The sequence below is a fragment of the Theropithecus gelada genome, chromosome 1, assembly GCF_003255815.1.
Source record: "Theropithecus gelada isolate Dixy chromosome 1, Tgel_1.0, whole genome shotgun sequence".
NCBI lineage: Eukaryota > Metazoa > Chordata > Mammalia > Primates > Cercopithecidae > Theropithecus > Theropithecus gelada.
This window is the reverse complement of record NC_037668.1, coordinates 209,243,584-209,258,567: the sequence shown is the minus strand read 5'-3', so window position 1 is coordinate 209,258,567 and position 14,984 is coordinate 209,243,584. Positions and strand designations below refer to the sequence as shown.

The window sequence follows — 14,984 nt, the reverse complement described above, 5'->3', positions numbered from 1 at the left end:
GCAACCTCCGCCTCCTGGGTTCAAGCGATTTTCCTGCCTCAGTCTCCTGAGTAGCTAGGATTACAGGTGCCCACCACCACGCCTGACTAATTTTTGTATTTTTAGTAGACACGGGGTTTCACCGCATTGGCCAGGCTGATTTTGAATTCCTGACCTCAGGTGATCCATCCGCCTCAGCCTCCCAAACTGCTGGGATTACAGGCATGAGCCACTGCACCCAGCCTCACTGGAGTCTTAAAGGGATCAGAAACCCCATAGAATGTTATGTCACTGATGATGTGGTATCCTCCAACAAATTACAATTGAAAAACAAAAAGAAGCCCTTCACTTTTAAATTAACCATATTTTTATTATCTTAAGTGCTGTTATTTATTAAAAGTAAAGAAGTAGAACTTTCTGTTAATAAAACATTTTCATATATGTAATACCTAGGTTATGAATTTTTAAATGTGTGTATAACTTAATATTGAACCTAATGTTATTTTTTCGATAATCCAAAGGCAGTTATGGTTATTTCAGTACCAGAAGGTCATGGTAAGCATTAATCATTGTGCTATTGTGGCTGGGGTAGAAGGGTTGATTAATAGCACTGTAATGCAGCGGGATTTCCTGTGTCCACGTAACTTGAAGCCCAAGGCACATTTCTTTTAGATAAGAAACTATCTAAAAATGCTGTATTATAATGTGCATGCCCTATTGCTTTTAATAAAGAGGTTTTTCCTATGGATATCTTTTATTTACTGAATATCTTAGAGAGAAAAAAATTGTATTGTTGTCCATTATGTTGTAGTCTAGACTCTCCAGTTAATGCTTACCCAGCCCATGACAAAAAGCTATATTTTTCCTTTTTTCCCTGCTGCCCATGTCTGTAATTAGGTAAGAGTCATCACTTCCCTTTAGTCCCATTTTATTGAGTATCTACTGAGTGTAAAGAGCTTCTAGGAAGTCTGATATAGGCATCCAAATGATCTGCTAGAGTATAGGAAGAAAATATAATTTCTTTTTTTTTGAGACAGGGTCTTGCTCTCTTGCCCAGGCTGCACTGCAGTGGCACAATCTCAGGTCACTGCAGCCTCTTCCTCCCAGGCTCAAGAAATTCTCGTGCCTTCACCTCCCAAGTAGCTGAGATTACAGGTGTGTGCCACCACGCCCAGCTAATTTTCGTATCTTTAGTAAAGACAGGATTTTACCATGCTGCCCAGGCTTAGAATTTCTATTTACCTGAAAATAAGAAAATACAATCTTTATTAATACTGAATATATAAGCTTACCACAATATATGCATATATTTTGTAAGTAAATAGGTGTGTGTACAAATATTTTTAACTGATGGGGTTGTGTAGTCAGCAAAATTTGAAAACCACAGCTCTAAAAGATACAAAGAACTTTGATATAATCTTTTAAAATAGGGTTTTATATTATTAAAGCAGCACTGATATTCCCTGCCTATGAACTGCTTTATTTAATGTATTCTGATTCACTTATGGTAATTAGAAAATTTATTTGAAGGCTGGGCACAGTGGCTCATGCCTGTAATCCCAGCACTTTGGGAGGCTGAGGCGGGAGGACTGCTTGAGGTCAGGAGTTCAAGACCAGCCTGGGTAACATGATGAGACCCCCCATCTCTACAGAAAATTAGCAAGACCTGGTGGTGTGTCTCTGCGGTCCTAGCTACTCAGGAGGCTGAGGCAGGAGGATCCCTTGAGCAAAGGAGGTTGAGACTTCAATAAGCCATGTTAATGCCACTGCACTGCAGCCTGAGTGACTGGGTGTCTGTCTCATAATTAAATAAATCAAATAAAGAAAAATTATTTGAAAAGAACTCTTTTGGCACTGATTAGACAGCCATGGGGGAGTGGAAAGGGGACTGACTTTGGAATCACGAAATGGGACTTGATTCCTGGATCTGCTACTTTCTATGACCTTAGGTGAATTGCTTAATTTTGGGCCTCAGTTTCTTAATATGTAAACTGAAGATAATGCCACAACCACAAGGGTAGTAGTGAAGATGTAAATGTGATGGGGAATGGTACATAGAAGGTGGTTCAAAACTGTGTTTGATATGCTTACCTTTTATCAATGCTGTATAGCAAGAGTTTTTCAGTGTTATTTGAAGTGACTTCAGTTGCTTATTTATACTGTGATAATTGCGTCACGTATCACAAATATTTTAAATTGCCTATCAAGAAGTAGGATTTTTGGAATTTGCAGAGTAAGACCAAATTTACTGATTATTTATGACTACAGTTAGTACTGTTTTTATTATTTCTATGTATCCAGCCCTTCCAAATAGATGACTTAAATTTAATATCTCCTGTGGCATTTATACATATATATGCACCCATGTATGCAAAAAGCTATTAAACCAGTTCTGATAATTAACTTACTTAGATGTGGCTGAAAACTTTATTCTTAAATTTCAAAAATGTTTATATAGAAGCAGCCATTTTTCTCAAGCATTTTTAAAAAATTCCTGCCATTTGTGAATTATATATAGCAAATGATTACCTAGGTTTTGGCATTAAGCCCACTTCACTACTTCCTACTAGTAAAACAAAGGATTGTATTTGTTCAATTATATAAACCTGTTCTCATTACTTAGTTTTGAATCAGGAAATTGAAGCGTTCAGTCTGTCCGAAGACTCCTCATCAGGGCTGTCTGAGGATCGAATTGTCAGCGTGAGTTTCCGAGTTCTCTACCCCATCGTTATTACCAGTCTTGGAGTGTTCTATGATGCCAGTGATGTGGGTTTCCAGAGGAACATCACTGTCAAACTTTATCAGGCAGAACAAGAGGTATGCACTGCTCTGTACAGGTTTTTTCTCTTTTTTCTTTTTCAAAAACATCAACTTTTCCTTGTGACATACAGTAAGTAGATTGGAAGACTATATAATTCTCTCTGGTTGAGAGACTTTCACCTTTCTTCCCCTATTGACTGAATACACTGTAGTGTGATATAAGACTAGTTTGGAGATAGATTATCTATGAATAAATGTGCTATATCCAGAAAAGAAGGAGTTGACTAGATTAGAAATCTCCAACTTAAAATTCCCTAAAGCCTAGGGAATTTCGAAAATTGGTAATGGATATAAAAAAAGTTTGGGATTCTTAGGATAAGTGAGTATTATTGCCTCTTTCTTCCAACTGTAAAAGTCCGTAATACAAAGCTAATAACTGCTTCCTTTTTTGTAATAAGATATAGAGGAAATAAAAGTTATTCTTTTACCAAAAACAGAAAATCCCTGAAGTTTCTCTGTTCCTGATATGTGGGGAAATCTGATTTGTTTACAGAATGCATCTGACGAAGTAGCGTGGAATTGTATTTGAAGGATCTGTTTTTTAAACATGAAGAAAACTTGAAGGAATTATTCAGTAAACAACCCTATAGCCACTAACTGCATTCTACAACAGTTAACGTTTTTCTGTATTTGGTTTATTACGTATTTATATCCACTCCCAAGTAGCTGGGATTACAGGTGCATGCCACCACACCTGGCTCAATTTTGTATTTTTAGTAAAGACGGAGTTTTACCATGTTGGCTAGGCTGGTGTCGAACTCCTGACCTCAAGTGATCTGCCCTCCTCAGCCTTCCAAAGTGCTGTCTCAGCCTCCCAAAGTCCTGGGATTACAGGCATGAGGCACCGCACCAGGCATGGTGTGCTTTTTCTTTGTTTGTTCAAGGTGTGCTACATGTTTCTTCAATCTGTAAATGTATGTCTTTTACCAAATTTGGGGGATTTTCAGCTATTAATGTCTTCAGAACCTTTTCTGATTTCACTTGCTCTCTCTACTCCTCCTGGGATTCCAATTACATGTATGTTAGATCTTTTGGTATTGTCCTACAGATCACAAGACTGTTCATTTTTTTCAATGTTTTTGTCTCTTTTCCAGTGTAGATAACTTCTGTTAATCTGTATTCAAGTTTAGTGACTCTTCTGTCATCTCAAATCTGAATGAATTTTTTATTTTAGATTTATTTTAAATATTATACTTGTTAGCGCTTCAGTTTCCATTTAGTTCTTTTTTACTGTTTTTATTTCTCTAAAATTTCCTATGTGTTCATTGTTTGAGAATATTTTTCTCTACAGCTTTGACCATAGTTGTAACAGCAGCTTTAAAATCTGTGTACGCTTATTCTGAGTCATCTCAGCGTCTGTCTTTATTGATTAATATCTTTCCTCTAAAATATGGGTAACATTTTTCTGTTTTGTGTCTAGTATTTTGGGGGTCTTTTGCTTTGGGTTTTGGTGGTGCTGTTGTTGTTGTTGTTTGACAGGGTCTCGCTCTTCTGCCTGGGCTGGAGTGCAGTGGTCCAGTCACGGTTCACTGCAGCCTTAAACTCCTGGGCTCAAGCTGTCTGCCCTCCTCAGCCTCCTGAGTAGCTGGGACTACATGCGCGTGCCACCATACCCAGCTACTTGTAAAATTTTTTGTAGAGCAGGATCTCACCATGTTGCCCAGGCTGGTGTCAAACTCTTAACCTCAAGTGATCTTCCTGCCTTGACTTCCCAAAGTGCTGGGATTACAGGTGTGAGCCACCGCACCTGGCCCTTATCTTTGCATTGTATCGTAGATATCGTGAATAATTCATTGTAGGAACTCTGGATCCTATTATATTCTTCAAAGAGTAATGTTTTTTTGTTTGTTTGTTTGATTATTTTAGCAGGCAGACTGTAAACATTGTCTCACTTTCAATGAGAAACAGCTAAAATCTCTATTCAGTTTTTTTGGCCTTGGATAGACTACTTGGGTTCTGCCTTGAATGTGTATTTTATGAGTCAGCCACAGATGTGGGCAGAGTTTATATGAAGAATTTACAGTTCTCTCTCTCTCTGATCCTTTCCTTTCTGGGATGTTCCCCCTCATGCCTTTTATTAATTGATGTGTTTACCCCAACTCTGTCCTCTTAATTTTCAAGCAGAATGACTACAGATTCTCACTCAAATTTCTAGTTGCCCTAGAGTTGTACCCTCAGACAAAGAGTCGAGAAGAGGGGTAGGGAGGAGATGCATATTTGGAGCCTTTTCCTTCTTCCAAGTACTGATTCTTCTCCAGTTTCTGCCTATTTGTTTGAATTCCAGTGCCTACAAATCATGTTTTTTATGTTTCATCCAGAGTTCATAATTATTATCTATAGGAGAATTGATCTGATATTACTGGAAGCAGAACTCTGTTCAGTTTTTTACAATGTGTTTGTATTATTAATGTTGATTATTAGCAATGAATACAGTGTTAGAGACTCACCAATAAATACACAAATAAATTTGAGATGAAATTTCTTTTTTGTAATTTGCCCTGTTCTTCCTCTAAATAATCTGTCTAGTTTGTTGATATGTTTGTAGACATAAATATAAGACAGAGGGAAGGGTAGGATTTCTGCTGGTGATGCCAGCCATAATGATTACAGTGAGAAGAGCTTTTTAGTTACTCAACTGTAAGAGTCCATGTGTGATTGTAGTTAACAGTTCCATTGATACTGAAGACCAGATAGGGAATTGAAATAGCAGTACTCTGAGTAGCACTGTTTTCTAGAAATTAGAATTAATCTTGATTTTTTAAAATATACTTGTTTATCTTAGTATATATAGTTTTAAAGAAAACTATTAGCCAGGCACAGTGGCTCACGCCTGTAATCCCAGCACTTTGAGAGGGCAAGGAAGATGGATTGCTTCAGCCCAGGAGTTCGAGACCAACCTAGGCAATACAGTGAGACCCCGTCTCTACAAAAAATTAAGAAAATAGGCAGGCATGGTGGCATATACTTATAGTCCCAGCTGCTTGGGAGGCTGAGGTGGGAGGATCACTTGAGCCCAGGAGGTTGAGGCTGCATTACAGTGATCACACCACTCACTCCAGCCGAGGTGACAGAGTGAGACTGTCTCAAAAAACAAAACTATTTATAGTGTGTGAGTTATCAATCAAGTAGTTTGGTTCAGACATACAATATTTTGATCATGTCGATATAACTTTTAGTTGCCATATTTTTAACCAAGGAGGAGTTAATCTTTGTCCTCAAGAAAGGACTAGTCTAAGATGAATGCTAATGGGTTCATGGGTAGTCACAATGCAAAAAGCATTCTTATACTGCATTCCTAAGAACTGGTGTTCATGAAAGAAATAGACATAATCCATTGAAATGTGCCTAATTTTGAACCCCTGCCTGGTTTTAAGAGCTTAACAGAAGTTTCCCCTATGGTAAGTTGGTATATAAGAATAGGCATGAGAATGAGGAAATGTTGCCTAGAAGAAATGGGAGGGTCCAAGAAAACAATAGACATAATGAAAATCAGTCCTTTTTTTTTTTTTTTTTTTTTTTTTTTGACAGGGTCTGGCTCTGTGGCCCAGGCTGGAGTGCAGTGTGCAGTGGTGCAATCTTGGCTCACTGCAGCCTCCACCTCCTGGGTTCAAGTGATTCTCCTGCTTCAGCCTCCCAAGTAGCTGGGACTACAGGTGTCTGCCACCACACCTAGCTAATTTTTGTAGTTTTAGTAGAGAGATGGAGTTTCACATGTTGGCCAGGGTGGTCTGGAACTCCTGACCTCAAGTGATCTGCCTGCCTCGGCCTCCCAAAGTGCTGGGATTACAGGCGTGAGCCACTGCACTTGGCCCCAGTCCTCTTTTATATTCCTTTTTTTGTTTTGTTTATATTTTCTTTTTTTTTTTTTTTTTTTTTTTTTTTTTTTTTTTTTGAGACGGAGTCTCGCTCTGTCGCCCAGGCTGGAGTGCAGTGGCCGGATCTCAGCTCACTGCAAGCTCCGCCTCCCGGGTTCACGCCATTCTCCGGCCTCAGCCTCCCGAGTAGCTGGGGCTACAGGCGCCCGCCACCTCGCCCGGCTATTTTTTTGTATTTCTTAGTAGAGACGGGGTTTCACCGTGTTAGCCAGGATGGTCTCGATCTCCTGACCTCGTGATCCACCCGTCTCGGCCTCCCAAAGTGCTGGGATTACAGGCTTGAGCCACCGCGCCCGGCCTTGTTTATATTTTCTTCTGAAGATTCTTTTTGAAGGGAGTTTCCTGAGTGCTTTTGTTCCCAGTAAAAATCTGTGGTATTTCAGTTTAGTCTTAACCCTTTGAGGGAGTTCTGACACTATAATATGTTGGCTTAATTTAACAACACCGCTCCCTTCCCTTAATATTTTTTCTTTCAAGGTGGGTTTTTTTTTTTAAGGTTATGTGGATTTTGTTTAGCATTTGAGAACTTCATGACAACTTTGATTACCTTAAATATCGTTATTTAGTAACCATGACTGCACTAGAAAACCCAGTGATGCCAAAACCACAGTGGAACCATGTTAGTGACCGTGGTTAGGGCCGTTGTGGATTTAGCTGACCAAGATGTAAGGTATTTGAAAACTTGTTGCATATGTAATGGTATAACATGAAGTATTTTTTCTTGTCTTCTTCTCCCAATTTGTAGGAGGCCCTCTTCATTGCTCGCTTCAGTCCTCCGAGCTGTGGTGTGCAGGTGAACAAGCTGTGGTACAAGCCCGTGGAACAGTTCATCTTACCAGAGGTACAGGGTGGCAGGAAAAGACTGTAGTACCAATGCAGTCCTTCATAGGAGTGGGCATGTGTTTTCAGGGGCAGGCGCTTGATATTTTCTTGTACCAGGGCAGCACTCTAGAGTGATAGATGAAGGTACCAACTGTGGATGTGCTAAAACATAGCACTCTGTATTCAGACCTCCTGAGGACTTCATGAGGCCTCAGAGGTTCCAAAACCACTTTTTGAAAAACGTTGCACATTGCCATAGTTTGTTTAGTGGAGTAGAGAACTGCACAACTATTTTAATGACAAAGGATGGTGTTGGGTGTGGATTGATGGAAAGACCAGACAGATATACCATTTGGGTAAAATTAAATAATTTGCTTCTCTAAAGAATGAAAAGAAAAAAAAGTCAGTGCAGACAGGATGACAGAGATGGGTCACATTTCCAAGTTAAATAAAATTTCTCCAAAGGGTGAACAGTTGTGGATGATGGCCTGAAAACAAACCTGTCACCTTCTGGGTCCCTCTAGGTCCAGTTGTAAGTGGATATGCACTAAAGAATGCTGTGCCTGCCAGGTGCCCTCATTAGTCCTGGAGTTAAGCCACACAGTATGGTCGCAGAGTGTGACAGAATCAGGATCAGACATGAACAAATTATTCATTCATCAGCTTCAGCCTTTCTAGGCTGTTTTAGTCTAGGCTGAGTACATTCCTGAAGTCAGTGCTCTGGAACCACAATCAGGGTCAGTTTCCCAGACATCTCTGGAGTTCACTTTAGATCAGCTATAGAGTTCATCCCGCAGCATCACAGCTGGGTTAAGGTGTGGAGACTAGACAACTGACCGGTCCTGGTGACTAACCAAGAAACTTTTTCCTACCCAGTCTGTGGGGTGCCATTCACAATTTGTTCAACAACAGGAACCACACATTTTTATAACATACTGTGGGTCTTTGGAATTGAGTACCAGTAGTTGAAACTGTATGTTAATTCTGTCAATGTCAAAGGGATCGCCTTTTCATTTGTATATGAACTTCCGTTTTAAAAACTTTTGAATACACTACTCTCAGCATACTGCTTATGGAGTAGCCTGCTCCGCAAGAGCAGTCAAAAAATAAATTTAAAAAAAAAAACAACTTTTAAATAAAAGCCAAACCAAAACAGGGGGTGGAAAAAAGGAAAATGCAGATAAGCTAAAGGAAAACAAGAGTACTAGAATCTCATATGTGAAGATAATCACAGTTAACATTTTTGCTTCCATGTGTATATAGTGGCTAGGATTATGCCATTCATTCTACTTTATAATTTACTTACTTTAACATATCACGAACGTCTTTTGATATGATATGCTCTATTATTTGTAATGGCTTTATAGAATTACATTGTATGGAAGTATTGTCATTTAACTCTGTATTTGGGTATTGATAGAGTTTCAATTTTTCGGTGTTATGGAAAAGACTAGTAAATATCACTGCACCTCTGTTTTATGTGTATAACTGGTTATTTTCTTAGGATGAATTGTTGGGTCAAAGGGCAGACACATTTTCTTTTTTTTTTTTTTTTTCTTTTGAGACGGAGTCTCGCTGTGTCTCCCAGGCTGGAGTGCAGTGGCACCATCTCGGCTCACTGCAAGCTCTGCCTCCTGGATTCACGCCATTCTCCTGCCTCAGCCTCCGAGTGGCTGGGACTACAGGCACGCACCACCACGCCCGGCTAATTTTTTTTTGTATTTTTAGTAGAGACGGGGTTTCACCGTGTTAGCCAGCATGGTCTCGATCTCCTGACCTCGTGATCCACCCGCCTCAGCCTCCCACAGTGCTGGGATGACAGGCGTGAGCCACCGTGCCCGGCACACATTTTTAAGTCACATGATTCCTTCCTGGAGGGGAATTTAGCAATTTGTGCCAGTGTGAACAATCATTAGCAATATATGAGAGTGCCTGTTTTCCTGTGTCCTTTTATTAATTTCACATATGAATTTTTTTCCTTTTTAAGTGCAGTATGTACCATCAAAGTTATCTTTTACTGTAAGAATGGTGTTTCAAGTCAGGCTCAGTGGCTCACACCTGTAATCCCAGCACTTTGGGAGGCCGAGGCAGGTGGATCACAAGGTCAGGAGTTCAAGATCAGCCTGGCCAAGATGGCAAAACCCCATCTCTACTAAAAATACAAAAATTAGCTGGGTGCGGTGGCAGGCGCCTGTAATCCCAGTTACTCGGGAGGCTGAGACAGGAGAATCGCTTGAACCCGGGGGACAGGTTGCAGTGAGCTGAGATCACGTCACTACACTCCAGCCTGGGCAACAGAGTGAGAGAGACTCTGTCTCCAAAAAAAAAAAGAATAGTGGTTCAGCTACATAGTGTTGGATCTCAGTTTTTGCAGGAAGCCATTCTTTGGTTTGTTCATTCACATGAGGTACTTAATCTCACTGTGTCTATTTCCTCCTCTAAGATGAAGGTGGTACACAACCCATTTCAGATGGTTATTCTGGGGGCTAAATGATTTAACACATGTAGACTGCTTAGAACATGCTGCCACATGCCACGAATTCAGTAGATCAATAGATGCTGTCATTATCATTATACTCCCCATCTGGATTGATCATTGTACTCCCCATCTGGATTGAGGGGGTCCTTTTCTTTCAGAGCAGTGTTTCTTCACCAGGGACAATTTCCCTTTTGTGCACAGAGCAGTGTATATAGATACTTTCAGTTGTTAAAACTGGATGTAGGGTGATACTGGCATCTAGTGGGTAAAGGGACAGGGATTCTGCTAAACATCCTGCAGTCACAGAACACCCCCCACAACCTGCCCCAGGAAATAATTATCTGGCCCAAAATGTCATTGGTGCTGAGGTTGAGAAACTGTATTCCAAAAGTAAGTCACATGGGGTGCAGCAAAGAGGAAGAAAATAAACTTTAATGCTTCAAGCTAACTGCAGTTTTATGGAGTCTGCTCCATTATCTTGGTCAGCCTTATAGAAAGAATTGCAAATTTTGATTAGTTCATAAAAAATACTACTTTCGCTTAGAATGTCCTTGTTCTTAGGAAATACATGCTGAAATACTTAAAGTTAAAAATTCATGATAAATCTGCATTTTATTTTCAAGTGATTCAACAACAGACAAGTGTGTGTGTAGAGAGAGAAAAGGCAAATATGGCAAAATGTGAGCAATTGGTGAGTCTAGGTGATTTGAATGGTAATTTGACCTTTTCTATAGGTTTGAAGTTTTTCAAAATAAAAATTGGGTTGGGGGAGAGGGGTTAACCTTCCTTGCTGGTGTTCAGGATGGTATATCTGGCAGTGGGTACTAACGATGGGAAGTACTCAGCCAAAATAATGAGTTACCTTTGTAGTTGTTAAAAGACTTTTTTTCCCCCTGATTTTTATTTACTTATTTTTTTTTTTTTTTGAGACAGGCTCTGGCTCTGCTGCCCAGGCAGGAGTCCAGTGGCATGATCATAGCTCACTGCAGCCTCAACCACCTGGGCTCAAGTGATCCTCCTACCTCAGCCTCCTGAGTAGCTGGGACTACAAGCACCTGCCACCATGCCCAACTAAATTTTTTATATCTCTTTTTTTTGTTTAAGACAGTGTTTTGCTCTGTCACCCAGGCTGGAGTGCACTGGCATGATCCTGGCTCACTGCAACCTCTGCCTCCCACGTTCAAGTGATTCTCCTGCCCCAGCCTCTCAAGTAGCTGGGATTATAGGCACATGCCACCACACCGGCTAATTTTTTATTTTTTAGTAGAGACACGGTTTCACCATGTTGACCAGGCTGGTCTCGAACTCCTGACCCCAGGTGATCCACCTACCTTGGCCTCCCAAAGTGCTGGGATTACAGCCGTGAGCCACTGTGCTATGTTGACAGTTTAGTCTTGAACTCCTGGCCTCAAGCAATCCTCTCACCTCCCAAAGGTCTGGGATTACAGGCTTGAGCCACCACACCAGGTTTTGTTTGTTTGTTTGTTTAGAAACAGAGTCTTGCTCTCTCACCCAGGCAGGAGTACAGTGGCACGATCTCAGCTCACTGCAACCTCTGCCTCCCGGGTTCAAGCAATTCTCCTGCCTCAGCCTCCTGAGTAGCTGGTACTACAGGTGTGTGCCACCACGCCCGGCTAATTTTTTGTATTTTTAGTAGAGACGGGATTTCACCATGTTAGCCAGGATGGTCTTGATCTCCTGATCTCATGATCCGCCTGCCTGTCTTGGCCTCCCAAAGTGCTGGGATTACAGGCATGAGCCACTGTGCCTGGTCACCAGGTCTAGTTATTAAGAGTTTTAATGACTATAGCCTTGTGCTTTTTATCTCCCTTCAAGCTTTAGGCTAAATAGACTTTTGATTTCATTACTTTTATTAATTTTGTATAATTTTTTTTCTTTTAAAAACAAGCAGGCCAGGTGTGGTGTCTCAGGCTTAACCTCCCAGCACTTTGGGAGGCCGAGGTGGGCAGATCGTTGAGCCCATGAGTTTGAGACCAGCCTGGGCAACTTGATGAAACCCAGTCCCTATTCAAATGGCAAAAATAACCACACACACAAAAAGCAAGCACTTATTTAATAGTGGCTATACCTGGAGGGGAGCTAAGATTATGGATGATTTTAATTTTCTTCTTTTTGTATATCTATCTTCTAAGTGTTCCATAATAAACATATATTAGCTTTATATAACAGAAAGAAAAAAACAAACTTTTAGCAATTAAAATTCTCTCCAGTTGTACAAAATTCTGTTTTTGTTGAAAATATGTTTAATTTTAAATACTCTTTTTTGCTGCATCAAGGCCGATTGGGTTTATTTGCTCGGAAAAGTGATAGTGATGGTTTGCTGGCATATGATCAGCAAAAAGTAACAGAAGAGAAATAGGTAGTGTATTCCATTTGCGAGAGGAAGTTCGTCATCTTACTCCCTCCACACTTGGTGATTGCCTGGAGTCACATGTCAGCAGTATAGCTTGTCCAGTAAGCAGGTCGCCTGTAAGGTTTTCATTGTGTAGCTCACTAAAGCATAAATCTCAGTGGGCGTCACAAGTGATTGTTCGCAAGTGAAGACTACTGTGTATTTCTCTTAAAATATTTATGTTTTGGCTGGGCGTGGTGGCTCACATCTGTAATCCCAGCACTTTGGGAGGCTGAGGTGGGTGGATAATGAGGTCAGGAAATCCAGACCATCCTGGCTAACACAGTGAAACCGCATCTCTACTAAAAATACAAGCAATTAGCACAGTGTGGTGGTGCACACCTGTAGTACCAGCTACGCAGAGGCTGAGGCAGGAGAATCACTTGAACCTGGGAGACAGAGGTTGTAGTGAGCCAAGATCGCACCACTGCACTGTAGCCTGGGTGAGTTGACAGAGCGAGACTCAGTCTCAAAAAAAAAAAAAAATTTTGTCTCTAATTTTATGTTGTCCTTAATAGTACAGTTGGAACCTGAAACTAATTTTAGTAAAAAGCGGACTATTTTTGTTCACCTGAGTCACTAGTGACATTGTTGTTGGCATTATGGACACTTATATCCTTAGACAGAGTTTAACTCCTGTTGCGCAGGCTGTAGTGTGATGGCTCCATCTCAGCTCACTGCAACCTCCACCTCCCAGGTTCAAATGATTCTCCTGCCTCAGCATCCCGAATAGCTGGGATTACGAGTGCCCGCCACCACACCTGGCTAATTTTTGTATTTTTAATAAAGACAGGGTTTCACCATGTTGGCCAGGCTGGCTTTGAACTCCTGACCTCAGGTGATCCACCTGCCTTGGCCTCCCAAAGTGCTGGGATTACAGGTGTGAGCCACCGCACCTGGCCTATATCCTTATTTTTTTATGAAGGTTGAAATTCTTTATATGTAGTCGTCTCTCCAATACACAAGAAGTTGTTAGTGTTTATAGGCACAGAAGTACTGTATATATTTAAGCTACTCTGTTGTTTGGATGAGAAATTAGAAGCTCTATGGAAAAGAATTAATGCGTGAAAGGAGTTACAGCTTGCTTATGTTATGGGAGAGATACATGTGATATCTCATTTATCCAACCTGTACCATACTGTTTTTCCCAACTTTTATTTTGGTTTTTATGATCTTGGCAGGGAATTGCCATAAAAAAGTTGTTTTGGATCTTAAGAGATACCTGGTTTCATAATTGTCTTACATCAGAATAAAAAGTAGGTATATGAGAGCAGAGGTGAGGAATAGAAATTAAACTGTGTTGTGGAGCAGAAACAGGTATAGGAGACAGGCAGAAGATAAAACTTCTTCCTTCCTTAGTAACAAAACAGCTGGTGGATTATGTAAGCTCCATGAATAAGTCAAGATGATTTGGGGGGACTAGGGAATTTTTCTGCTAACTATTCAATTATTCATTGAATTTGTTTGTTGTATCATAGCCTAGTCACAGACAAAATGGAGTTGGGTGCCAGGAAGGGACCCCCTGTGAAGTAGCATGTCCCATGTCATGTCAATTGAATGGACAATACCCAGGAAGGACCCACTGTGAAGTAGCATGGCCCATGTCATGTCAGTTGAATGGACAGTGCAGAGAATTACTCGTTTTATCATCATCTTTTCTAGATTTGTAGTTTTGAGGTGAGAATTTTTATCTGGTCACTATAGTTTTTACTTTTGGTATGATTCATTATTTCCTTTTTGCTTTCCTCTTAAATATAAGTCATTAGGATTTGCTACCTAGCCTTCTGTTTTATTTTACGCATTCTTCCCAGGCAATTTCATTCATTACTGCCTGTATGCTGAAGGCTGTTAAATCTATAATTACAGCCTCAACATCTCTTGTGAACTCCAGACGTGCTTTGAGCTGCCTACTGAACTTCTCCACTTGAATGTTCCGTGGGCATTCTAATGGTAACATTGTCTCCATCCCACCTGTTCTCATCGCCTGTATTTTTAATCTTGAGTGTGTTCGCTTTGGCAGCACATATACTAAAATTTAATCTTGCGTAACCATCTCCTTTTCCTCAGTCACCTAAACCAGAATCATGAGAGTTATCCTCACTCTCATGTCCAAGTACTCACCAAGTCCTATCAGTTCCTTATCCTAAGTATATGTGCTATCAGTCCTTCCAAACTTTATCACTATTCAAGTTTTAGAAGAAAATAGAGTACACTTAAGGGCAAGAGGTTGTTGTTGCAAGGAGAAAGAGACATGATTAACACAAAGCAGCCTCACGTGGTCGAGCATATTCGTCCATTTAGTGTTTCTACAAAGGAATACCTGAGGCTGGGAATTTTTTTTTTTTTTTTTTTTTTTTTTTTGAGATGGAGTCTCGCTCTGTCACCCAGGCTGGAGTACAGTGGCTGGATCTCAGCTCACTGCAAGCTCCGCCTCCCGGGTTCACACCATTCTCCTGCCTCAGCCTCCCGAGTAGCTGGGACTACAGGCGCCCACCACCACGCCCGGCTAGCTTTTTGTATTTTTTAGTAGAGACGGGGTTTCACCGTGTTAGCCAGGATGATCTCGATCTCCTGACCTCATGATCCACCCGTCTCA

At 40.7% G+C, this 14,984-nt stretch overlaps 1 protein-coding gene across 2 annotated transcripts in view; it reads left to right on the top strand.

The window, feature by feature from the left end:
- B3GALNT2 (beta-1,3-N-acetylgalactosaminyltransferase 2) overlaps positions 1 to 14,984 on the top strand; it is a 62,970-nt gene that overhangs the window by 18,511 nt on the left and 29,475 nt on the right. For both annotated transcript variants that reach the window (XM_025361494.1, XM_025361504.1), the window contains 2 exons: positions 2,603 to 2,796; positions 7,420 to 7,515. In XM_025361494.1, the coding sequence (XP_025217279.1) occupies positions 2,603 to 2,796; positions 7,420 to 7,515 (290 nt within the window). The remainder of the gene's footprint in view (positions 1 to 2,602; positions 2,797 to 7,419; positions 7,516 to 14,984) is intronic.